The following is a 24,986-nucleotide window of genomic DNA, read 5'->3' as shown; positions in this document are numbered from 1 at the left end:
ATCACAGAAGGACAAAACAAGGAGGAAAGGACTAATTTCGGGAAGACATTTGAGTCTTTCCTCCTCCATTTCGTTTAGATCTGTCTTTCTTTCCTAACGGCATTTCGTTTGTAGGGAAGTTCTTGGTATCTTTCGGTCTAATTATCTCATTGTACAAATCTTTGAAAAGGAACGAACTGTGGTTTGCTCTGCGCGCGGACATCTTTTCTTCTACCCGAGTTCTTCCTAAGCCTTCAACCAACTTTCACTGAAAAGGATGTCGCTGAGGGGCGATGAAGCTTGAAATCCCGCGGTTTTCTCATTCTCTTTTCTTTCTCTCTGCAGACGCCACCCCTACACCTCGCTCTCGCACTCCAGAGAATCCACCACCGTTTTTAATGATGCTGGGGCGTTTTAAAGAGTTTCCTCCGTTTCTCCCTCTGACCCGAGAAGCACTTTCAGTGTTAGACAAGGCGCCTGACCAGGGCATAGGCAAATGGGATATTAGAGGGGAATAAAAGACCTAATTGAAATATCTCGTGCTGCCTAATTGCGATCAAGTGTCTTGCAGATAAGTTAGCATGTTATTACTTTGGTCGTGTTCAAAACGCCGAGGTCTTTTGCCTTACGCATTCTTGTTTATTTAACAGACGTATAGAGCGCTTACCACGTACCAGGCACTGTTATAAACGTTTTAAAAATATGACCCTCTTTGCTTAAGAAGTATTTTTAAGCGACAGTAAATCCGCGTGTGCATTTCGAACGTCCCTGCCACATTTTTCTTTATAGCATGGTACAGTGGTTAAGTCTTCAGAGAACAAGTATGGAAAAACTTTAACCAGCTGCAACTTTTTTTCAAGCAAGTCATTTCCCTCTTCGCAATTCTTATAATTAAATACAGTAGGATAGTGAGAAAGAACTCTTAAATTTTTTTTCAGTGATGATCTCAGGTTTTGTCCCCGGCGTTTTGAAGCGCCCGCTAATTTGATCGCGTGGCCAAGGTTAATTGCATCTGTAGACATTCGCTTTCAGAAAAAAGCGCACCCTTCGCTAAAAGTCGTGAAGGCTGAGTTCGCCCCAGGCTGGAGGCGGCGTGTCCCCGCGTGGCCTGCGCGGACTGGCCGCGGGCGCATCCGCCGGGGAGGTGGGACGGGCGACCCGCGCAGTTCTGGCTCTTCCCTAGCCGGGCTGTGAGGACCGAGAGCCGAGTGACGTCGGGGGAGGTCAGAGCCGAAGGGAGGCGAGCCCGCTCGGCTCCCCGCAGCGCGCTCAGGCAGCCGGCGCTGCAGCGAAGCAAAGGCCCGGAGACCCGCGCGGAGGGGAGGCCCAGAGCCGATCTGGGGGGTCACCGCCCCCCGCGGCCTCGAGCTGACCGGGTGCATCCCCACCAGGCCCCGCCCGGCTCCCGACGACTGTGTGTTTTGCCCGGTGTTAAGTTTCAGAAGTCAGGATGGAACGTTTCGGGTTTCTGTTCACACGGTTATTGCAGGCGCCGCGGTGGGGACCGCACAAAAGAGACGAGGGCGTGTGGGGAAGGGGTTTTGTGGTTTAACGAGGGCTTAACCCGCGGACTGCAGGTCCTTCCCGCTCTCCCCCTGCCCTGCCCCGGCCCGGGCCCGGTCTTTTCAAGTCTCATCCCTTCCTCTTCTCCTCCCCGCCCCGCGCCGGTCTTGTGTGAGGAGAGAATGGAGTGTCAGAGGGGTACGCCCTAAGCAGATCCCCAGAAAAATAAGACTCCGTCGTGGCGTACGGCTGTGGCGACTGATTGACGCCTCTGTCTCAGAGGCTTTTCTGCCCTAAGCACCGAGCTGTGCCGGCGCAACGAGTGGAGTCTCGAGCTCAACCCCGACCAACCCGGCGCCCGCCTCCCGGTACCGCGGCGCCCCGGCGGGCCCACCGCCTCCCGCTGCCCTCGCATAGACACAACTGAGTAGCGGGTTCAAACAACTACCTCAGAGCATGGATGTAAAGAGCAGCTTGAAAACATGTTTTACAAGCACATCTAGAGTTTTATACAACCCACGCTGTCCAATGCACTAAAGACTGGACACGCATTCGTCTTTTAGAAAACAAATTAATTTCCAAGCGCGATTTTTTTTCACGTCCGGGATTCTACTTAACTCTACCGCTGCGATTACCCAAACCAGGGAGTGTGAATTGCAATTATCTGGATAATCCAAGCCCGAAAAACTCGAACTTGAAAAACTACTAAAATTGTGTCCTGAAATACCCGCATCATTGCTCTAGTCCTTCCTGCCACCAGAGTAGACACAACTCCAGCCCACGGTCTACTCAACGGGATCTATTATCCACAGCCTCAGTGGCCAAATGGAAAGAACTGATTAGGTGCAATTAGAAAATCGTTTGGTGGCCGGTCTCTCAGACCCTCCGACCGCCAGCTGTCAAGTACCTGGTCGGGGAAACTTGCGTCCTTATCTGTTCGCAGCCCAGAGGCCGCGGAAGTAGCCTTGGGAGTTGCCAAAGAGAAAAGCAACTTTGATTTAGGGTTTTCGAAAACCCCAGAGGGCAGATGTGACCGCCAGGGTCAGTCAGTCAGCAGTTTTGGTCCAGACAAGGGACAGACGAGTGGGGCGGTTCGGTTAAGCCACGACGCCTCCCGACGTCACACACGCTCGCTCACACTCAGCCACGCGCTTGGGGTTATTCTTTAAACACAGGGCTGAAACTTCACCGGCAGACTGCTGGGTGCGGAGGAGCGCCAAAACCCGAGGTCCAGAGCCCGCCCCTCGCCAGCCCGCCCCCGCCGCGCCCGCGCCTGTGCCCACGTCCGCGCGCTTCCCTATCTAGAGTTAGCGACTTCGCGCTCCCACTCGCCGCCGCCTCTCCCCACCCGCGCTCTGCTCCCGGGCCCCAGATGCGCGGCCGCGTTCCCACGCCTCAGCCGGAGCTCCGCGGCGGGCTTTGGCGAGAGAGGCCCCGCCCCTCCGCTCCGGCCAATCCCGGGCCACGCTGACTCCCGAGGAGGCGGTGCCCGGCGGAGCTGCGGGGGCCTGCGCGCTGGAGGCGGGCGAGGGGGCCCCGCCCGCGCGGGGAGGCGTGGCCGGCGCCGGCTCTTGCGGCCGAGCTGGGCTGCAGCGTGGGAAAGAGCCGCGAGGAGCCGACTGCGCCGCCGGCCGAGCAGCGCCTGCCCGGGCCCAGGGAGGGCGGGAGGGAGGAGGCAGGCAGGGAGGGCGCTGCGTCCGGCTTGGTGTCCGAGGCTCCGGCCCGGCTGCACCCCGCGCGGTGTTCGCCGTGATGAAGCGCCCTTGCGAGGAGACGACCTCTGAGAGCGACATGGACGAGACCATCGACGTGGGGAGCGAGAACAATTACTCGGGGTGAGCGCGGGCTCGGCGGGAGCTGTCCGGAGCCCGAGGCATCGGGGAGCTTTGTGTACGAGCGGCTACTTGGAAATCCCGAGGTTCCTCTCCGCCGCGTTCTAACCGAGCGGGGAAAGTTTTGCCCGAAAAACTTTCAGGGGTGGGCGCTTACGGAGCGCGTGTTCGGGTGGGGCGAGGCATGTGGGTTTGCACCCTAGGGGTGGGGCGGCTGAAAGTGTGCAGAGGTTGGAGAAGGAGGGTCCCCGGCTGTCAGCGTTGGGCGTGCGGAGTGGCACGCCCGGGAGACGGGCGACGCCTCCGCCACCGAAACTGCATTTGGGAGCACTTTCAAAATGGGCCAGGCGAAGAGAGAAAAAAATGATTTTTTTTTTATTTTTAAAGAGACTAAAAGATGACTTGCTTTTTGGAGCCATGAAAGCAATTAGCGAGGTCAAGGCTAAGTAGGCTGAGATTTCCAAGTTGATCGTATGTGACTTGCCTGACGGGAGTGTGAGTGACAGATGAAGGATCGTTTCAGGCATCATCTCTTTGCTTGTTCCTGAGTCTGGAGAAGATCGAGATCGTGATCACGGAAGCCAGACCTCCACTTTCCAGTGACAGAGGGAGGTTATGGAGGCGTTTTAGTGCCAAGGCGGGTCAAATGATAATTGCTTCTAATTGGCATCCCCAGAAGCACCTTAATTATTTATCTGCAGCTGTCACTTAAAGAGTAAAATTCTACGTTTGGAAAACTGCTTTTCTTTCAATATTATTATTCTAATATGTACAAACCTTAGACTGGAATCATTAAAAGCAAAGATATTCGCTTGAAACGTTGTTTGCAAAGTATCTTCTAATTATTAAAGTGTTGTGTCATCTTAAAAAATGAGATCCGAAAAACAAAGATGTCATGTGAAAGGTGAAACCAGTTGAGAAGGGGATGGGAATGAGGGGAACAGTTAATTCAGAAATAAGATCCAGAAGTGAGAAGGTGAGGTAATAAGAACCTGGTGTGTGCAATATTTCTATAATGAAAGAGAACAAATAACAGGAACCTGGAGAATTTGAGAACATGAGGAAGCAGAGTATCTATGAATTATGAAGAGAAACAGATACAAACTAGAAAGGATCATAAAAATTATGTGACAATATAGTGATTTGACTGAACTTTTGATATAAAATATTTTTTCATTAGCAAACTCAAGATGGATTACAACTCTGAGGGGTTTAAGCTTAGATTGAAGGCTGAGAGATACTCACCTAGAGTTTTATTTTCAAAGTAAAACATTTACCTAGTAGTTGATCTAATTTTAATTTTTCTATTAGTGGCATATTTAATTTTGGGTCATTCTTTTGGAAGATTAATATAGAAAACATTGAATTTGTCATTTTTTTCTTGTATGACTACTTGGAGTTTTGAAACAGTAAGCTAACTTCTGTTTATTTTAAAGATTGCATCTAGGGACAACAGTTTGACATGTGATGGCTGTATATCTGTTTGATAGTAATTATTTTAAAATAGCTTTGCTTTGTTCAGTGGGTCTTACCAGAGGGAGGAGGAGGGATGCTATTAGAGATTAATTGACTTTTAAGAAACATTTATGAGTGGAACTAGGAAGTACTAATATCTAACTTCTCACCCTGACTGCCCATAATTATTTCATTGGGAGGCTCAGTAAAAGTTTAGGGACGTTTTTGCCAGTGGATTTGACATCTGGATTAGTCATTAAAATTAAAAGAAAAAAATGGCATGATTCCTATCTGAAAAGAGATATAAGGGCTGAAAGCAAAGTCTGTAAAGAGCAAGAATTAAGAATAAAATAATGCTGATCTGAACTGTGCTATCACTCTGAATATTTAATGGGTGCCATCAAGCACCCAGAAGAAAACAATTGTTATGTTAATGCAGCACCTGACAAACTCTTCTTATTTCATAGACAAAGTACTAGCTCTGTGATTAGATCGAATTCTCCAACAACGACATCTCAGATTATGGCAAGAAAGAAAAGGAGAGGGGTATGTGATTTTTTTTTTGTCTTTTTATTTCATGTAATCCAGCCTAATGTGTAGCAGTTGTATTTTTCCATTACGAGTAATTTTATCATTTGTGTATTCATGAACTTTTGTTGTTGTTTTGCTTTTTGGGGATAGATAATAGAGAAAAGGCGTCGAGATCGGATAAATAACAGTTTATCTGAGCTGAGACGACTGGTGCCAACCGCTTTTGAAAAACAAGTAAGCTGCCCCCCCATCCTGACCACCCCACCAGTGAGCTCAAAAAAGCTGATTCTCTCATCTGGCAACGTGGGTTCTTCTTAAAGCTCATTAAAATAATGGTGTATGTGCCGTGATCTGGCACAGAGCAGCTATTTCAATAAAATGCTTTGTTGTGGCAAAACTATTAAAAACATAATCCATCATGAAGTTGAAAAACATTTCCATTCTCTAGCTTATTTTCCCTTAAGGGTAGCATGTTCACGCTCTCTCTGTTCTTTCTGTGAATACCAGTAGTGGTTTTGTTTAAAACTGAGCTGTATGTAGTATTCTTCTTCAGAAAAGATATCTATGTGAAATTTCATTTTTGTCTCAAACTATTCTTTAAAAAGTAAGCTTTTTATTTTAAAAAATAATCAAAGCCGAGGAAGTAACACCTCTAGCTCTATTTCCTAAATAATAATACTAACAAAATTTATTTACCAAACCACTTGGTTTCATTTTTAAATCCCTGACTTAATAGAATGATGTTTGTTTCGAGGCATCTTTGTGGAAGTTGGTAAAAAATCAAACTAGCCATAAATTCCCCTTTTCAGAATTAAAGTATTCCTTTACCAAAAAAAAAAAAGAAGGAAAAAAGATTTGCACACTTAGTAAAGTAGGAAGCCGAATTTCATTTTTGAAGAGTTGTGTTTTTCCTTCTGCCGCCATGGCTGATAGATTTCAAAGAGCATCTTTCAAAGAGTATGGCATCATACCTTTGTTGAAAATAACTTTCAATTAAATTCAAATAGGGTATAAGACAGCTGTTGTTTGTTTATTCCATTTTGTTGTTTACTTCATGAACCACAAACATTATAAAGCAAGCCCTACAAAGCCCTTGGAAATTATCCAGAAACTGCAGTTTTGTTATTAGTCACTTTCACTGAAACTGCTGTACATATTCATGGAAAAACTGAACATTGATAGAAGTACAAGTTGTCAAATGCTGTTGACTATACATTTTTAAGAGAAAAAGGCACCACTGTATATGCTGAAACTGTCTTTAATGAGCTAAATGTAATGGGCAAATTGTAGTTTTGATTATTAGCTTTTCCCATGACAATACGTTAAAAATGAAAATATCAGTAATCAGTGACGTTTTTACTTTCAGTGCTGAAATGTCTACAATTATGAGAAACAGTTTGGTGATTTTTTTGGCGGGGGGTTTTGGGGGTTGGAGTTCGTTAGATTTTTTTTCTTAAATGTCGACTTAAACCTTAAAAGCAAACCTCAGTAGTTTGGCAGTTAGTTACCATAAACACAGGCTTTCCCATTTGCTGAGCTTGGCGACCAACCCTAGAGAGCTGGCCCTGTCACAATATAATTAGAAGAGTGTTCTTTCAAGCAGTTTAAGTCACTCTGGCACTCTCACCATGTACTGGGTGCTGACAATTTTCACAAAACAAGTAAAGCATAGGAACCTGAAATAAACTGCAGTTTCCTTTTCAAGAAAACATACTGATTTAATTATTTAGCTCTTCCAAGAAATTAGAAGCCACCCACAGCCCTCTGAGACAGTTTGAAGTGGCACATTTGTATTTCAGTTGGTTTCCAGAGGTTGCCTTGTTTTAAAGTGGGGGAGGGGCATAAAAATATAATGACAATTTTATTAAGAACTATTTTAAAGGATTCAAATATCCTTAAGCATTTCTGATGCTTATTAGATTAAAGTTAGATTATGCTTCCTTGTTTATGATCTTGGAATTTACAGTGACACCTGCTGGTAATTATTGGGAAAAAAAAAAACCTTGAAAGTCTTCCCTTCGCACTTTTGGTTCTATACTTACAGTGGTGTCGTATGAATTACCTTAAAGGCATACTAGAATTTTCTATTTTTGAAAAATATGCTTTTTAACAATAATTTGCTGAGATCCTATCTGCTTTTCCTCCAGAGTTGGATTCAACTTATCTAGACTTCAGCATTATATAAGACTATTGTATATCCCCTGATAAAATATATTATTAACCAGTTTGTTGCAGTTTGAGATTTTTGCAGTTGTAGTAGTTTGAGTAGAGTTATCTTAGTGTAATTATTTTTGTGTTTAAAAATTATTATGCCTTTTAGTCTTTAAAAGTTAAAATGGCAAAGATCTGTCATTAGGTGTGATGCAATTAGTGTTTTCATGTAAAGTTCAGGAAGAATTCATATTTTTCTGTGAAAAAGTTAAACTTAGAATTTTCTAGTGAGAGGGAAAATGAAAAATTCAGGGTAAGTTGTTCCAAATTCATTTCCATAGGACTTATAAGATTTTATTATTTGTTTATTCAGGGATCTGCAAAGTTAGAAAAAGCTGAAATACTGCAAATGACAGTCGATCATTTAAAGATGCTCCAGGCAACTGGGGGTAAAGGTAAGTAGGTGACTTCATCCCCCACCCCACCCCCCGCCCCACCGCCCCTTCTACCTTTCTCTTTTCATTTTTTCTCCCTAAGATTGTAAGGAAGTCATAGTTGAACAGTTCTTTAACGAGCTGCGATAGGAGGTCCCAGATTAAAGCCGTGGAAATCAATGCTAATGGCAGGATTGAACTCGTGGGAAAGAACTTCTGGAACAAAAGAAGCACTTGACCCTGGGCTTGTGTTTGCTTTTATAATACTGTGGGAGTAAAGCCTCATTCACAGCAGCCTGGTCAGAGGTTTGTTTGGGACTTTCAGAAGTGCATGCTGGAATTTGTACAGAAAGACAAAACAAACACACAAACATCCAAACATAAACAGGAGGTTAGACACAATCTTTTTCTCTTCTTTCCCTCTCCCCAGTCCCCTGTTAAATCAGGGATAGGACTCACTATAATGCAGCTATTCCAAAGGAAGTGAATTTTCATTGTTGTTCTCAGAGTTTGGTTGATCTTGGATTTAGACCACACAGAGCATTTGAAATGCAGGTAGTGAATCTCTGTCCTAGAAACCACTGATGGAGCAGTCATTCCTGTGAAGAGCAAACAGGAGCAGGTGCCCTGGGCCCAGTGCTGTGGAGAGATGTCTTCTGTACTGGATAGTGATTTAGGGAAGAATAGTCCAGTTCCTGACCCTCAGTTCATGCTATGAATGGACTTGAGATCCTAAACGATGTAGTATTCATTCAGGTTTCATTATCCCACTTCTCACACATCACTCAGACTTGATTTTGCCCTTTTGTATCTTTTTCACCCTTCAAACAGGCCTTTGGTATTCATCTTAGCCAAGGGTGCTGTTCCATATATTTGATAACTGGGTAAGGAGAGGGTACCACAGGGGCTAAGTGCTGCAGCTACACCCTGAACGCTTATCTCTGCTCAGCATTAACCTTTTATTATGTAGTATCAGAGTTTGCCCTAGATCAGGACAGGGGCAGGGCATTGGAGGGAAATAGCCGTTTATCAATTGGTACAGAAGTATTTCAGTGTTTAACTCCAGCTGAGGACGTGTGGAGCATCAGCCCTGACCTTCACCATCTTTTACCTGTGTCAGGTGGGGGGGCGGTGATCATTGTAAAGGGACGCCCTCACACACGATGTGACTTACCCTCTGTTGTACCTTCTCAAGGAACCGTCCGTCCTGCCTGAATAACCATCCTGAATGGGTATGGAATTGTGATTTCTACTCTTTAAAATGTAACCCTCAGCATAGGCTGCAAATATTCTTACGTAATAGGGAAGAGAACTGGATGAAATTCTAGAAGCCTGTGATCCAGCCCAGCTTGGCCACTGACCCACCTTTAAGCCGAGACAGAGGTGCTGGGCTGCACAAGGAGGCCTGTACTAACACTCTGAACCCTCAAGGCCCCCCACCGCCCCAGGATTCTGTCTCTACACCTGCTCCCTCAGGATGTTAGGGGACTGATCAGGTTAGTGATCGTGCAGGGAAAGTTGTTTGATTGCTTTACTTCCCTTGGCATTGTTAGCCACAAGGCTAAGAATTTTTATCAGCGTTTCAAATATTTGGCATGAGCTATACTTCTAAAGAGTAATATTGTTCTTACGCCTTATTATAAACACTAAGTTCCATCGTGGTTGCTATTCTTGGCTACCTGAACAGTCCTAAAATTCATCCCAAAATAGTTTGCGAACAGACATTTCCGAGCAAGCTCCATACAAGTCACCTGACTGCCAGCTCATTAGAGAAGTCACCTCACAGGAGAACGTGTGGGCCTTGAAGAAGTGGGGCTGGCAGTGTGGGCTCGAATTGTTAAAGACTCACAGCTGCTATGGGGGCCTCAAAATGTACTGGTGAAGGACAGACACTGCATTTGGGTTGCCTGGTTTCAAATCCTGGCTTGTTTTTCTTTCTTTTGGTCTGTGACCCTAGATAAAGGACTGACCTTTTCTTCATTTGTAGAATGAGGACAGTGCTAGTGTTCACTTCACAAGGTTGTCGTGAGCTTATTCACTTAAAGCCCAGAGAGCAGTGATGGAAGTGGTGTGGACCCCTGTGCTATGATTGTTGGCCCAAGATGCGGTCGCAGGAAACAGTTGCTCATCGTCATTTCCCTCTGCATTCAGCAACAGTAAAGGAATTACATAATTTATATTCCTTAAGATGCAACAGAGAACTCACCCATATACAACCCCATACAGCTGGCAAATCACAAATTTCAATTACTTTATGCCGACTCATGAAGATACTTGGAAGCTCCTGGGGTACAATTCTGTTGGTCCATTCTTTAATCTGTCTTGGTATTGCAGGAGTTTCTAGAGAGGATTTAGTAGAGTAACCTAAATTTCTAGATCCCTCTGGGTTTCTGGACTCTTGTCTACTCTGATGATTATCTCCCTTCTCTCATGAAGTCAGAAGTCTGCAAAGCCTTGCAGAGAACCCTGAGGACTCTTATGTGAAGTCTTTCTTTGGAGGCGTCTTCTTCAGGAAGAACTTTACCTCCTAATGCCAGGGGCTTTATTGCTAACCATGCTGAAGTCCTGGGATGATGACTCTTTTTGTTGCTGTCTTCCACATTTCATGATGTTCTCTTATGTCAGCTTTGTGCTGTTGTTGTTACTGTCTTAGTGGTGTATATTTTTTCCTCAAATTTCTTTTTGGGACTTCCAAATTTCTGTTGAAATTCTAGCTCTTGGACTTTGAATATTGTGACTACTATTTTCCAAAGTGCTAATCTAATTGTTAATAGATGATAAACAAAACAGGTAATACTTTGATCTACAAAAACATAAAAAAGGGAATGTAGTAAATGCCTTAGATGAAAATAACCTTGTTTGAATGTGATATTTCTCATTTATGTATATACACATCCCCGAAGTGAGTAGACTAAATTTTAATTTGAAAATTGTTTAAAAAAAAAGGTTGCAAATGAGAAAAAAAGTCTAAAAAGGATACGTTTATACATATTAGAGGTCACTTATTCAAAGTGGTGACATTTCCCCAAATGTCTGATTATTATCAGTACCCTAAATTGGCACTGATACTAATCAGATGTTACTATTTTCTATTCTAATGTATTCTTTGGATAAAAAGGGATTCTCATAAATGTGACCAGCTCTAGCCATTTTAATGGTAGTAACCTTAGGCGTAAAGGTATTTGCATGCACACTGACACAATTAATATACATTTTTTTCTTGGACGGATGCCAGAAAAAAGTAAGCTAACCAATGAAAGAAATATATATTTGGACTTCAGGAAAACTAGGAGTTATAGTAATGTTATATTACCTGATAGAAAAATAAGATCTTCAAATTAGTAACCAAATTTTTAAAAATCATTTTGCTTCTTTAACTTTTTTCCATACAAAGTAATGGTGTTTTCATTTTGTTGATAAAAAACACTGAGTCAAGAAGCATTTATGAATTTATTGAGCAGTTCTGGCACATTTCTAAAAAGTCCTCAAACTGCTCATATGCATTTCACATCTCAGTTATAAATGCCAAGAGAGTGAGGATGTTTCAGATAAACCCTTTAATCTCCAATTCATGTGACAGAGACAGAGAGACTGGTACTCTGTTATACCGTGGAAAAGTTTACTAGAAAATTTCACTATCCCACAATACAAAAGAAGAGACACCATTTTTTTTTTTCTGGAAGTGTTTGAAACACAGATGTTCTTAATTCTTTTCCCCACTGTGCTATTTGGTGGCAGGAACAACTGCAGTACATAGCATTGCCAGAGTTGTCACACATGTGAATTGCAAAGTGCACTTTCTTAACTTCTGCAAAAATTACAACCATAAATAGCTGGCGACGTTCTCAGAAAGGATCGTCGTTCTTCTTAAATCTCTGAAGGACAGGGTGGAACGTAGGTGGTGGCTACTCTTCATAATTGTATCGTTCTTTCTCTCACTGTCTCTCCTGGCCCCCACTTTGCTCAAACCTCCTTTCAGGCTACTTTGACGCCCATGCTCTTGCCATGGACTTCATGAGCATTGGATTCCGAGAATGCTTAACCGAAGTGGCAAGGTACCTGAGCTCTGTGGAAGGCCTGGACTCCTCCGATCCACTGCGGGTGCGCCTGGTCTCTCATCTCAGCACGTGTGCCTCACAGCGAGAGGCGGCGGCAATGACCTCCTCGCTGGCCCACCACCATCACCCCCTGCATCCTCACCACTGGGCGGCGGCCTTCCACCACCTTCCGGCAGCCCTGCTCCAACCCAGCGGACTCCACGCCTCGGAGCCCACGCCTTGCCGCCTCTCCACCACTTCAGAAGTGCCTCCTGCCCACGGCTCCACCCTCCTCACGGCCACGTTTGCCCACGCAGACTCTGCCCTTCGGATGCCATCAACAGGCAGTGTCGCCCCCTGTGTGCCACCTCTCTCCACTTCTCTCTTGTCCCTCTCAGCCACTGTCCACGCGGCCGCTGCAGCAGCCACAGCAGCTGCGCACAGCTTCCCTCTGTCCTTCGCTGGGGCGTTCCCCATGCTTCCCCCAAACGCAGCTGCAGCAGTGGCAGCTGCCACAGCCATCAGCCCTCCCTTGTCGGTATCAGCCACGTCCAGCCCTCAGCAGACAAGCAGTGGAACAAACAGTAAACCTTACCGACCCTGGGGGACAGAAGTGGGAGCTTTTTAAGTTTTCACTGAACTTCTTGCAGTAGTAACTGAATGCCCTTCATTTCAGAGTCAGCTTAAAACCTCTGCACCCTGAAAGTAGCCATACAGATGTCTGCGGATCCACAAAGGAACAATAAAGCTATTTGAGACACAAACCTCAGAAGTGGAAATGTGGTATTATCTTTTTTCTCTGTTTCGGTTTAAGGCAGTTTGGTAACTGACATCAGCAACTTTTGAAAATGTCACACTTGTTTTCATTTAGAAGTCTCCTGGAAAATATACGGACTGAACCATCCAGCAGTGCATCACGATGTCTGAATTGGGGAAGAAAAATGCCCTGACTGAATTTTCTTGAAACTAAATGGAAAAAAAAATATTCATGTTTCATAAGTGCCTGAGCTAGTAAAGTTTTCTTTTGAACGTACAATGTTGCACAAGTAAAGAAGAGCGTAGAGGTTAGGTTAAGAAAGGAGAAGGGACAGAAGTCTTGCATTAGGCTGCAGACGTTTTAGTACAAATACCAGAAAAGAGCACTCTGTTGAAATCAACAGGTTTTTATTGGCCAAAAGGATTGCTGAAAGTAATTTTCAAGTTGAGAAACCTAGTTTTATCTTAGTTTGCTTTTTTTGTACAAACTTGCCAAGTTGTGACATTTAACAATGTATTAGTATAAGCAATTATTACGTCAGTGCTCAGATTAACAAGGATTTCTGCCCTGCCTGCAAACCCCCAGGCACTTTTTTTTTATGGCTCAAAATATGGTGCTTCTTTATATAAAACATGCATTTATAGAGTGCACCTAGAAGCAGTTGCCTACTGTGTGCCCACCAGAGGCTATCTGACTCATGCCAACTTGAAAACTCTCCAGTTTGTAAAAGTTTAATTTATTCAGTTTCATTTGGACTATTTTTACATATTTATCCTCTTCATTTCATCCCGATAACATGTAAAATCTATTCTTGTCACCTTTTGGGGAGAAGTTGCATTTCTGGAAGTGATGAGGCAGGGAGAGAACAACGGGAAGAGAAAAGCCACGATTTTTAAATGTCCTTTGTCAAGCTTGTGATTGTATTTGATCCCAAATCAAGATGAATGTATGCAATGGGATGTACATAAATTATTTTTGTCCATGCCTAGACTAGTGCTACATAATGGTGTTTCGGTTTTGTTGTTTTTATTTTGTTTAATGACAAAATAATCTCTTAATACTTTGAAATTGAGCACGTGAGAATTTATGTTTGAGACAAAGACACAGCATGTATTATTATGCACTTCATTTCTCTGCTGTGTGGAGAAAGCAATAAACATTATGAGAATGTTAAACATTATGCAAAATTATACTTTTAAATATTTGTTTTAAAATTACTGTACCTAGTCTTTTTTGTATTACTTTGTAACCTTTTTCTATGCAAAAGTCTACATATCACTAATTAAATGAAGTCCTTTTTTGACCATTTTTATGTGGATGAGTTGCTTTGCAGAATGGAAAGTTGACATGAATTTCAAGCAAGGCCTTGTTTCACTAACAAATTAAGCCATGGCTTTTCTTTTTCTCTTTCAAAGTCATTTGATATAATTCACAGCCTTGAAAATAGCATGTATTTGAGCTTGTAAACCAATTAAGCATAGGTATGACATCATTTGGAGGCAGGAAGTGATCAGTTTCCTCTGCCTTTTATTCTTAACCATTCTTCTTGGAAAAGTGCAAAAACCAGAAGGTCAAATAACAGTATACCGAACAAAGGGTAATAAGCTAGAATGTGTCATACATTTTGGAACTCAGAAATATTTATAGAGTATTTTTAAAACATCACATGCATGCATGATAGGTGTGTGTATGTGTGTGTATATATATGCCTCCTGATGATAAATTCTCTGTACCTACCTCAAGATTTCTTTTGATGCTGTAGAAATTAGGCAGGTATCCCTCCTTCTTCAGTGAAGCCTAAAATAGACTTTCAAAGTTTCTGAAGCTGTTGAGCCAAACATATGAGAAGAATTTTTTAAAAATGTTTCTATTATGCTTATCAATTACGGTTAAAGTAAGGAGTGGGAGCCTCTTATTTTAGTTTTGAAAAATCAAGCATATAGTTTATCTAATTTTTTTCTGTAAATAGGTGAAAAAATGAGCAAAAACAGTTCACCTTTGTTCCCCTTGTCTGTAAGCTCTGTGACTATTGTCAGTGCTGATAGAATTAAGTAACAAATAAGAAAATGGATTTAGTGGTATTTGGAGTTTGCTTTTTAATCGTGATTTGTGGATAGCAGGCATAGAAATAATTTTGATTTAGGATCTAATAGTTGATTCTGTGCCTGTTGTAATGTCAGCATTCAAATAATTTCTTTTTTTGGAATGTAAACTATTTTAGTGATCGGGATTTTTTTTTTTTTGGATTAAATATTTTAAGATAAATCCCCTTCTTCCTTCTTGTTTTTATCCTCTTCCTTTATTTTTCTTACATTTTTTTCTTCCCAGTTACATATGGGTTATCATTTTTCAAATCATTTGATTAAAATATTTGCCAGCCAACATGCTACATAATTGCTAAGGGTTGTCAGTGTTCCTAAAGATAATCATTGTCAGTAATTTCAGTTGTTTAGAGTTCACTGGTTCTTGATCAGTGTTTCATATCTTCAGTTTTTAACATCATATTTCACTCTATTAAATTTACCATTGAGTTTTCCATCTCTGACCCAATGTTTTGTGAAAGTGGTGTTTCACCTTTAGTTGTGGTAATTTTCATGTTCACTACCAAAACAGAAAAAAGAAAAATTTTGTTTATAGTTCAAGGGAAAAGAACTTTTAGGGTTTGATTTTTGGTGGGTTTTGTTTGTGTAAAAGTTAGTCCCAAAATTAACTCAAAGGAGTTTTGGTGGGGGGGATATAAAACGAAAAAAAAGGAAAAGGAGGACTTTTTTAGAAATTTGGTTTTCCCCAAATGATGAAAGCTATATGTATGTCTAATTAGAACCCAGTTTTATATTTCACATCATTGAGCCAGAAAGTATTTATTGAAACTACTGTGTGCCTAGCATTGTGCTGTCTACATCAGCTTTCTAATGTTATGGGATCCCACAGCCTGACTGATGGGTATGACTACCACCTTAGCTATTCATAGGGACCCTCAAAAGAAGCAGGTACCCTGAAAATGAGGAAACGGGTTCCTAGGAACTAGCCAGGGAAGCTTTTTCTCTCCTTGGGATCTTTGGCAATTACAAATATGATATTTCCTATCATATTTGGAGAAATCTGAGGGACTTATTTTTTTATATAAATTTATTTTTAATTTTGGCTGTTGGGTCTTCATTGCTGCACGCAGGCTTTCTCTAGTTGTGGTGAGTGGGAGTTACTCTTCGATGCAGTGCCCGGGCTTCTCATCGTAGTGGCTTCTCTTGGTGTGGAGCACGGGCTGTAGGCATGCGGGCTTCAGTAGTTGTGGCACGTGGGCTCAGTAGTTGTGGCTCACGGGCTCTAGAGTGCAGGCTTAGTAGTTGTGGCGCACGGGCTTAGTTGCTCTGCAGCATGTGGGATCTTCCTGGACCAGGGCTCGAACCCATGTCCCCTGCATTGGCAGGCGGATTCTTAACCACTGCACCACCAGGGAAGTCCCTGAGGGACTTTTAAAGTAATGTTCAAACATAAAATAGTTCAAATATTAACTAGAGTGATGGTTGTATGATCCACATGTATCATCAGTCTTAAAGAAGCCTTTTAAATTATCTTCCTTATTATATATTCAACTTGTGCCTTTGCCAGTAATTAAGTTAACACAAAGTAAGAGTCATCACCTCAGGTAACATCATCACAAAGCAAGATAATTTTAGAATTTCATAATTTCATAGGTCTAAGACTCCATCAATTACAAGGTACACTATTAGTTTAAGGTCAGATTTTAAAGAAAAGTACCACCACGAAATAACTTTACACATCCCAATTTCCAAAGTGTAAAACTTTTTTTCAAAATTGTATCTTGGATTTGAGGCACTACTATAGTATTATATTCGAATGTGATTTTTAAAATCCATGGCTAGAAATGTACATAGATTAAATGTGGGTGATTTAGCTTACTTTAAAAATACCAGCATAGGGTCTTAGTCAAATCAAAGAATCTGGGTTGACTTTGTAAATGGCTTAATGATCTAAAGATAGATATATATTTTTTAAGCTTTTCATGTTTTTATTGCCCAGTGGGACTATTCCTAGTTCTGCATTTTACTGAAGAATGGAGTTTGACTTCCCCTTGTAATTCTTTTAAGATCTAAGCAACTGAGGCTGTGAGCATTTCAGCAACTATAACAAAGCATTACAGCAAATATGACATCATAAACTGTGACTATAGCTCATATTCTTTGGAAGGAAGGATAAGTCTTTGAACTTGGATGAGACATCTTTAAAAGAAGAAAAGTCCCTTGGCTTCCATAGACAAACTTGTTTGAGGGGCCAGAGGCAGATGAGAAATGGTTCCTTAGGTCCCAGTTGGCGCTTTCTCCCTCACTTCTAACTTTAGAAGAACAGACATGAATGGGGTTGGCTGGTTAGGGAATCAGCTCCTCTTTTAGAACTGACAGAACCAACACACACTGTTTAAGTCACAGGTCTTAAAACGGCTATAAGATGTAATACTAACTGTTAAAGTTGCTTGGTTCTCTGTGCTAAGCTCCTTGCTAAGTGCTTCCAATCTGTTACCTCACTTAAGCCTGGTTAACTATCCTATAGAGTGATAGTCTTATTACCTTTACATATTAGGAACTAGAGAATAAGAGGTTGATTGTCCAAGGTTATACCTAGCAGTTTGAGCTGTGACTCAGCCCAGGCCTGTCTGATTCTTAAGCCCATACCTTTGACCTCTAGGCTGTGGCTTCTGGCAATACTTTTGGACTCACTCATTCAGACTAACCAAGAATCTCAACCTGCCTGAGATCACTTTGAGCTAAATACGAGTAAATTAGCATAAAAATCTCCACCATCTCTCCCTTTTAATATATGAAAGGATAAAAAAAACTCCACTTTCTTCTGTAATGCAACGTAAAAGGAAATTATTTTGGCAGTTCCCTAGTTTTAACTTTCACCTGTCAAGCAGTTGAGAGTTAATATAGTTTTAAATTACTTATCTTAATCAGTGAAGTTATCCTCTGTTAAATCTACCAGAAATATTCTATAATCTCAAAGTGGTTGGCAAAAGTGAGGCAAAATAGTGACATATTAAGACTAGATAGCTGAGTAAATTGAGTTTGAAAAAAAAATCCTGTCTTCCATTAGATATAAAAGATAAGAGTTTTTTTGAGGGAAAAATGCTGGATTATTCTGAATGTTTATACATTCCAGGTCCATCATGTCATAAAACAACATTCTTCATTTGGCCTATGAAGACCTGCTCAGTAATCCATTCACTTTAACAAGTCTTGTTATCAGGAAGGGGTTTTTAACTAACCTAAACTCTTTGGCCTGCAGTTAAGCATGCTTTCTATAGCAGTTAACAGTTTATATGTGTATAATTTTGCAAAAATCTTATATCCAGAGACATTTTTATATGCCTCTAAATTCTTAGTCTCCTGAGAACTGAATATTCTGTTTCCTTGACCTCTGCTGTCATTCTGTTAGTCTGTGGGAATGAAGAGATTTATGCATATGAAATGGAATATGCATGTAATAGAATGCCTTATAAGCTTATTTTTTAAGGGGTAGAAAGTGGCAAGTTAACTCTAAAGTTTCGTGCATTAAGCTTGCGTTGTAATAGTTTTATGTTTTCATTGCTGTGACAACAGTCAAATTTTCTCCTGTGGAAGAAAAACTACTTTGCAAAGAATGGCTATTATTCATAATGTTTCACTTGTATAAGTAGGGTGATAAATTTTATATTGCTCATAAACTCCTGAAACAACATCTTGAGCATCTTGAGTTAACCCCTTCTTTCCTGATTATAAGCTATTGAACTGAATATTATTTATCATACTATAAAACTATAAAACTCTGCCTGCTTCCTAGGCCTTCCATTGCTTTTTTTTTTTAGCCTTTTTCCTTAATTGCAGAGAACCCAAAGACTGTGCTTTTTGTTTGTTTGTTTTTGTTTTGTTTTGTTTTCCCACCAAAACAACATGACCAGAGCTTCGTGTAGCTCTGTTTGTGTAAATTTTCTCCTGGGCCAGCAATGGCTGGCCTCTTCCCATATCCTAGCCAGTCTGTCCCAGCACAGCTGCTTTAAATAGGCTTCCCTTGGGGCCTGGCAAGATGATGGAGACGTGTTCACAGTCAGGAGGGCAAAACACAGAGGCACACAGGCCATATTTTATTGTCATCATAACACACTTCTCAGTCACAGTCACCAGCCACTTCCTAAACAGGAACTAAGCCAGTCACTTCTTTGTCTCACAAGCAGCCCCTGTTAAATTTATTTTGTTATTTTGACATATTTCTGACAGCAGAAAGATAAGCATAGCATAGTACAAATGGTTGAGTGCTGTAACATCAAAACTCACAGACAGCCTGGTGACATCAGATGAGGGCACAGTCAAGCTCAGGGGGCAAGCATTGCCTATGGTGACAAACATCCTTTACTGCTACAATAAGGAGGCTTGATGGGCCATTGTGTCCCCTTTCAAAATTCAGAAAGCCCCCCCAAAAATATCCATGAGTCAACAACTGCTGAGTCATTCAGCAGGCTTAAGACATATGTTTTACACCAAGAGAACAGACTTAAACACCAAGTACCACCTGACCATGACTATCATGGGAACAGGTCTCAGCAATAAACCCATGAATTATCTGGCCCATGCTGACTACTCTCACAACACAGTCTACCCCTTTGATGTGACTGTCAAACCCCAAGCGTGCCCAACAGCAGGAGCCACAGACAAAACAACACAGGAGCAATAACTCAATGTAAGTGCCTTTAGTCGCTTCTCAAGACACCGAGGTCCAGCAGGCAACTTACCTGCTTTGGGTATCAGGAGCTTGAGACAGAAGGAGAAACAAAGTTCACCACTGTTTATTTTCAGGATATGACAACTGAGAGAATTGTAAAAGTTATTTAATTGTTCTTTTTAAATGTACAGATTAGTTTAATTCTGTAGGCATATCCCTTACTGATACAGTAAAGACATATTAGCAAGGAGGTGTTTTGCTAAATGGTAGTGCCGTTTCATAGCCCTATCTAGGACACTGCATGTTTAACTTAGTTAAATCACATCTATTAAGCAGTTTTGTTTAAGATGTGGCAGCTTATTAAAAATTTTGGTACTTATTCAAATCACTTATAAATAACTTGAAATCCATATTTATAATTCTAGTTAATGTCTCTCTATTCTACTCAATATTTTTAAGTCATTTTTAAAATCTCAACTCTTCAGTGGGTATAATAAATAGTATAATGACTAAAAGGACAAGTTCTGAAATCAGACAGATCTGGATACATCTTGAGATGTATTAATTGTGTGCCTCTGGACAAATTTCTGTATCTGTGTAAGCTTTGTTTTTCTCATTAGTAAAATAGGATTTAAAAAGCAACATCTATCTCACAAGGATTTTTGGACGATTAAATGAGATAATGTTCATAAGACTTGCACATGGTATACTATCAACAAATGGTAGTGTAGCTTATTCAAATTTAGTTCATTTAAAATGTCTTAAGGGACTTCCCTGGCAGTCCAGTGGTTAAGACTCCATGCTTCCACTGTAGGGGGTGCAGTTTCGACCCCTGGTGGGGGAACTAAGATCCCATGTGCCACGTGGTGTGGCCAAAAAGTTAAAAAAAAAAAAAAAGTCTTAAGATCCTAAATAAGTCTCATTCAGTCCCATTCACACAACTTTACTCAAATACATGCCCAGGTAGTCCCCCAATACCCATTCTCTTTAAATTAATAGCATGTACATATTTCTTTTTGAATATATTTAGAGATTCACAGAATTTCAGAGTTGGAAGAACATAACCTAGACCAAGTGCTTCACTTAGCAGGTGAAAAAAGCAGAAGCTCAGTGAAGTTCGATGATCTTTCCCCACAGTCGTCTCCTAACCCAAGTCTCCTAATTGCCAATACATGGTTCTTTCTGAGACAGTATGACCATAAACGAAACACTTTCTTTCATACCTTTTATATTTTAGGTGCCAAAGGTTTTTATTTTGTTGTGGATGAGCTAAATAGATCTATTTATTTGTTAAGAGAGCACACTTTATGTTTTCTGTCTTCAAAAAGCTATGGCTTTTCATTTGATCCAAAATAAATACAATGAAGTCATGTTTCTTTAAAAGAAAAATCTTAAATCTAATAAATGCAGCCGAGATTGAAATTATATTACTGTTTCTAAATGATGTCCTTCACTATCAAAAAGCTAATCACACATAGGCGGACAGAGTCGTGCCACTGTCCAGCACTTAAGGCAGAATCTGTCATAAACCCTGATGAAGCTATTGACTCACCAGTGACTGGGCAGGGACTTTGAGCTGCTCCCACCCTCCTTTCTGTGCCTCCCTAATACTCTTAGAATGAAGACAAAATCCTTAACCTCAAGCCACAAGACCATGCAAGATCTGTCCCCTGCCCACTTCTTAGACCTCTCCTCACCTATCTCTGCTACCTCTGAATTGCTACCCAGCCATCCCCCGTTTTTCCAGCCCTTTTTCTCCTTGCTCTCTCCGGCTACAAGGCCTTGCACGTGTTCCGTTTACTCACAATGTTCTTTTCTCTCCTTCTGACCTAGGTAACACATCTGATTTTTCACATCTTGAGAGATGGATCACTTCTCTAACATCGCCAACTGGCTCAAAAGCATATTGTGGAATCTTGTAAGCCACATACTTCTCTTTCACAGAATTTGTCAGTTGCAACTTAAACTTGTGGTTATATGATTAATCTGTCTCCACCGCTACACTGAAAGCAAATGATAGTGACAATGTTTCCGTTCATCATTGTTTCCAGGGCCTCTTTGCCCTGTGTCTGGTACAGAAGAGAAGTTCAAAAGATATGTGTGGATGTTAGTTAAGTGACTGAATACATGAATGCATGACTGACTGAATGAGGAATGAATGAATAAATGTCATACGCTAGACCTGCATACTTGTTGTATCGAGTTTATCTGAATTGCTTCCCCCCAATTTAATCTGATAGCACAGTACATATGCAAGTAAAATCAAGCATATGAAACGAGAAGAAAGAAGCTAAAAGAAAAAAAATCCTCTGTTGCTCCTTATGAATACAGTAAACTCTAGATTTTGACTATATCCAACATTTCCAAGGTAAGTAAGGGTTACTTGGATTAAGCGTGTCTGAATGAGACACATGAGACTAGGACGCCACCTTGTGGTTTATTTTCACATTTATCGTTTTCAACCTGCCTGGAACTTTCCTACTTCAGAAAAAAACGCCATTAAAAACTACAGCAATATTGATAAAGGAGGCAAGAATATACAGTGGAGAAAAGACAGCCTCTTCAATAAGTGGTGCTGGAAAAACTGGACAGCTACATGTAAAAGAGTGAAATTAGAACACTCCCTAACACCATACACAAAAATAAACTCCAAATGGATTAAAGACTTAAATGTAAAGCAAGACACTGTAAAACTCTTAGAGGAAAACATAGGCAGAACACTCTATGACATCAATCACAACCAGATCCTTTTTGACCCACCTCATAGAGAAATGGAAATAAAAACAAAAATAAGCAAATGGGACTCAAGCTTAAAAGCTTTTTGCACAGCAAAGGAAACCATAAACAAGACAAAAAGACAACCCTCAGAATGGGAGAAAATATTTGCAAAAGAAGCAACTGACAAAGGATAATCTCCAAAGTATACAAGCAGCTCATGCAGCTCTATATCAAAAAAAAAACACAAACAACCCAATCCAAAAATGGGCAGAAGACCTAAATAGACATTTCTCCAAAGAAGATATACAGATTGCCAAGACATGAAAGGATGCTCAACATCACTAATCTTTAGAGAAATGCAAATCAGAACTACAATGAGGTACCACCTCAAACTGGTCAGAATGGCCATCATCACAAAATCTACAAACAATAAATGCTGGACAGGGTGTGGAGAAAAGGGAACCTTCTTGCACTGTTGGTGGGAATGTAAATTGATACAGGCACTATGGAGAACAGTATGGAGGTTCCTTAAAAAACTACAAATAGAAGTACCATATGACCCAGCAATCCCACTACTGGGCATATACCCTGAGAAAACCATAATTCAAAAAGAGTCCTGTACCACAATGTTCATTGCGGCTCTATTTACAATAGCCAGGACATGGAAACACCCTAAGTGTCCATCGACAGATGAATGGGTAAAGAAGATGTGGCACATATATACAATGGCATATTACTCAGCCATAAAAATAAACGAATTTGAGTTATTGTAGTGAGGCGGATGGACCTAGAGTCTGTCATACAGAGTGCAGTAAGTCAGAAAGAGAAAAACAGGGCTTCCCTGGTGGCGCAGTGGTTGAGAGTCCGCCTGCCGATGCAGGGGACACGGGTTCGTGCCCGGTCCGGGAGGATCCCACATGCCGCGGAGCGGCTGGGCCTGTGAGCCATGGCCGCTGAGCCTGCGCGTCCGGAGCCTGTGCTCCGCAACGGGAGAGGCCACAACAGTGAGAGGCCCGAAAAACAAATACCGTATGCTAACACATATATATGGAATCTAAAAAAAAAAAAAAAAGGTTCTGAAGAACCTAGGGGCAGGACCGGAATAAAGACACAGACGTAGAGAATGGACTTGAGGGCACCGGGAGGGGGAAGGGTAAGCTGGGACAAAGTGAGAGAGTGGCATGGACATATATACACTACCAAACCTAAAATAGATGCTAGTGGGAAGCAGCCGCATAGCACAGGGAGATCAGCTCGGTGCTTTGTGACCACCTAGAGGGGTGGGATAGGGAGGGTGGGAGGGAGACGCAAGAGGGAGGAGATATGGGGACGTATGTATGCATATGGCTGATTCACTTTGTTATGAAGCAGAAACTAACACACTATTGTAAAGCAATTATACTCCAATAAAGATGTTTAAAAAAAAAACCTACAGCAATTGAGAGGAGTGGAATTTTTGCTCATCTAAATATTGCTTGCATGTCATTATCCCAAAGACTTTATTCAAACATTATCATTCATTCCTTTTTGTTTTTTATTTTAATGAAATATTGAATTGGTAGAGAAAAATGATATACGTGTTATAAATAATCAAAGGAGACAACACCTGTGTGCTCACCACCCAGCTTAGCACTACCAGTACTTTGAAAGAGCTCTGTGTGCTTTTCATTGAATCCTTTCTCCATATCTCTATTAACCAGGCACACCCACTATGTTGCTTTATTTATAGTTTACCATCCATGTACATATCAATAAGTAATAGTTTTCATTTAGCATTTTAAAACTGCATATGAAATGAGATCATTCTGTATTTGATTTGCTTTTTAAATTAAGTAGTATTTTTCTGGGATTCACCATGTTGATAAGAGGAGCTGTGATCCATTTGTTTTCACCACTCTGTGGTATTTCATTTTACGACTATACCACAATATAATTTAGCTCTTCTATTCTTTTTTTGCGGTACACGGGCCTCTCACTGTTGTGGCCTCTCCTGTTGGGCAGCACAGGCTCCAGACGCGCAGGCTCAGCGGCCATGGCTCACGGGCCTAGCCGCGCTGCGGCATGTGGGATCTTCCCGGACCGGGCCACGAACCCGTTTCCCCTGCATCAGCAGGCGGACTCTCAACCACTTTGCCACCAGGGAAGCCCAGCTCTTCTACTCTTGATGGACATTTAGGTTGCTTCCAGTTTGGGTCTATTATGATGGTACTACTGTGAACATTCTTGTATATGTCTTCTGGAGCTTACATGCAGGGTTTCTCCCAGGGGATTGAATAGCTGGGCATGAGAACCTCCAACTTTACTAGATAATAACAAATTATTTTTCAAAGTTATTTTATCACACCAATTTACACTCCCACCTTTAGCGTATACAAGTTTCAGTCTATATCCTTACCAGCACTTGATATTGTTAGATTTTTCCATTTTTGCTAATTTATGGGTATAATCAGACTCTCTTGTTTTAATGTGCATTTCTTGGTTACACAAGAAGTCAGTCCTCTTTTCAAAGGTTTATTGGTGACCATGTTTCTTCTGAAAAGTGCCAGTTTCAATTTTTTGCCTCATTCTTTCATTTATCCACTCAAGTCATTTGATTTGCTACTATGTGCCAAGTACTGTCATTGTCTAGAGGATACAAAGATGAATATGATGTAGACCCTGTCCTCATGAAGCTCCTGGCTTACTATCATTATTGCTTTCAGGAATCATACTAATAATCAAGACCAAAAAACAACAACAATTTTGAGCACCAATTATATGATTATCACTTTGTAAGACAGAAGTACATTTTATGAACTCAAACTTCAAGGAATTTACAAAACCATAGCTTACACAAAACAATAGGAAATTATTAAAAGTACCGTATATTATGTTA

The 24,986-nt window shown here is 41.3% G+C and overlaps 1 protein-coding gene across 3 annotated transcripts; it reads left to right on the top strand.

Moving 5' to 3' along the window:
• Positions 1-3,086: 3,086 nt before the first annotated feature.
• Positions 3,087-13,982, top strand: HEY2 (hes related family bHLH transcription factor with YRPW motif 2). 3 transcript variants are annotated; one of them, XM_032651821.1, is made up of 6 exons: positions 3,088-3,317; positions 5,237-5,315; positions 5,451-5,534; positions 7,825-7,906; positions 11,865-12,702; positions 12,794-13,982. In XM_032651821.1, exons 1-5 carry the CDS (start codon positions 3,235-3,237, stop codon positions 12,548-12,550), a joined length of 1,014 nt encoding a protein of 337 aa, XP_032507712.1. In that variant the 5' UTR covers positions 3,088-3,234; the 3' UTR covers positions 12,551-12,702; positions 12,794-13,982. The 3 variants fall into 3 exon arrangements, with proteins under 3 accessions (XP_032507711.1, XP_032507712.1, XP_032507713.1); XM_032651822.1 differs by having other exon boundaries at positions 11,865-12,705; XM_032651820.1 differs by having other exon boundaries at positions 3,087-3,317; positions 11,865-13,982.
• The last annotated feature ends 11,004 nt before the right edge of the window (positions 13,983-24,986 follow it).

This window comes from Phocoena sinus, chromosome 12 (genome assembly GCF_008692025.1).
Source record: "Phocoena sinus isolate mPhoSin1 chromosome 12, mPhoSin1.pri, whole genome shotgun sequence".
Classification (NCBI taxonomy): domain Eukaryota; kingdom Metazoa; phylum Chordata; class Mammalia; order Artiodactyla; family Phocoenidae; genus Phocoena; species Phocoena sinus.
The sequence above is the reverse complement of the archived record's forward strand: the minus strand, read 5'-3'. Positions and strand labels throughout refer to the sequence as shown.

Excerpts from the sequence above, each read along its gene's own strand:
- HEY2 (XM_032651820.1), top strand. The coding sequence starts at position 3,235 with ATGAAGCGCCCTTGCGAGGAGACGACCTCTGAGAGCGACATGGACGAG. Across the intron at positions 3,318-5,236 it reads AGCGAGAACAATTACTCGGG|ACAAAGTACTAGCTCTGTGA; the intron begins GTGAGCGCGGGC and ends CTTATTTCATAG. Across the intron at positions 7,907-11,864 it reads CCAGGCAACTGGGGGTAAAG|GCTACTTTGACGCCCATGCT; the intron begins GTAAGTAGGTGA and ends ACCTCCTTTCAG.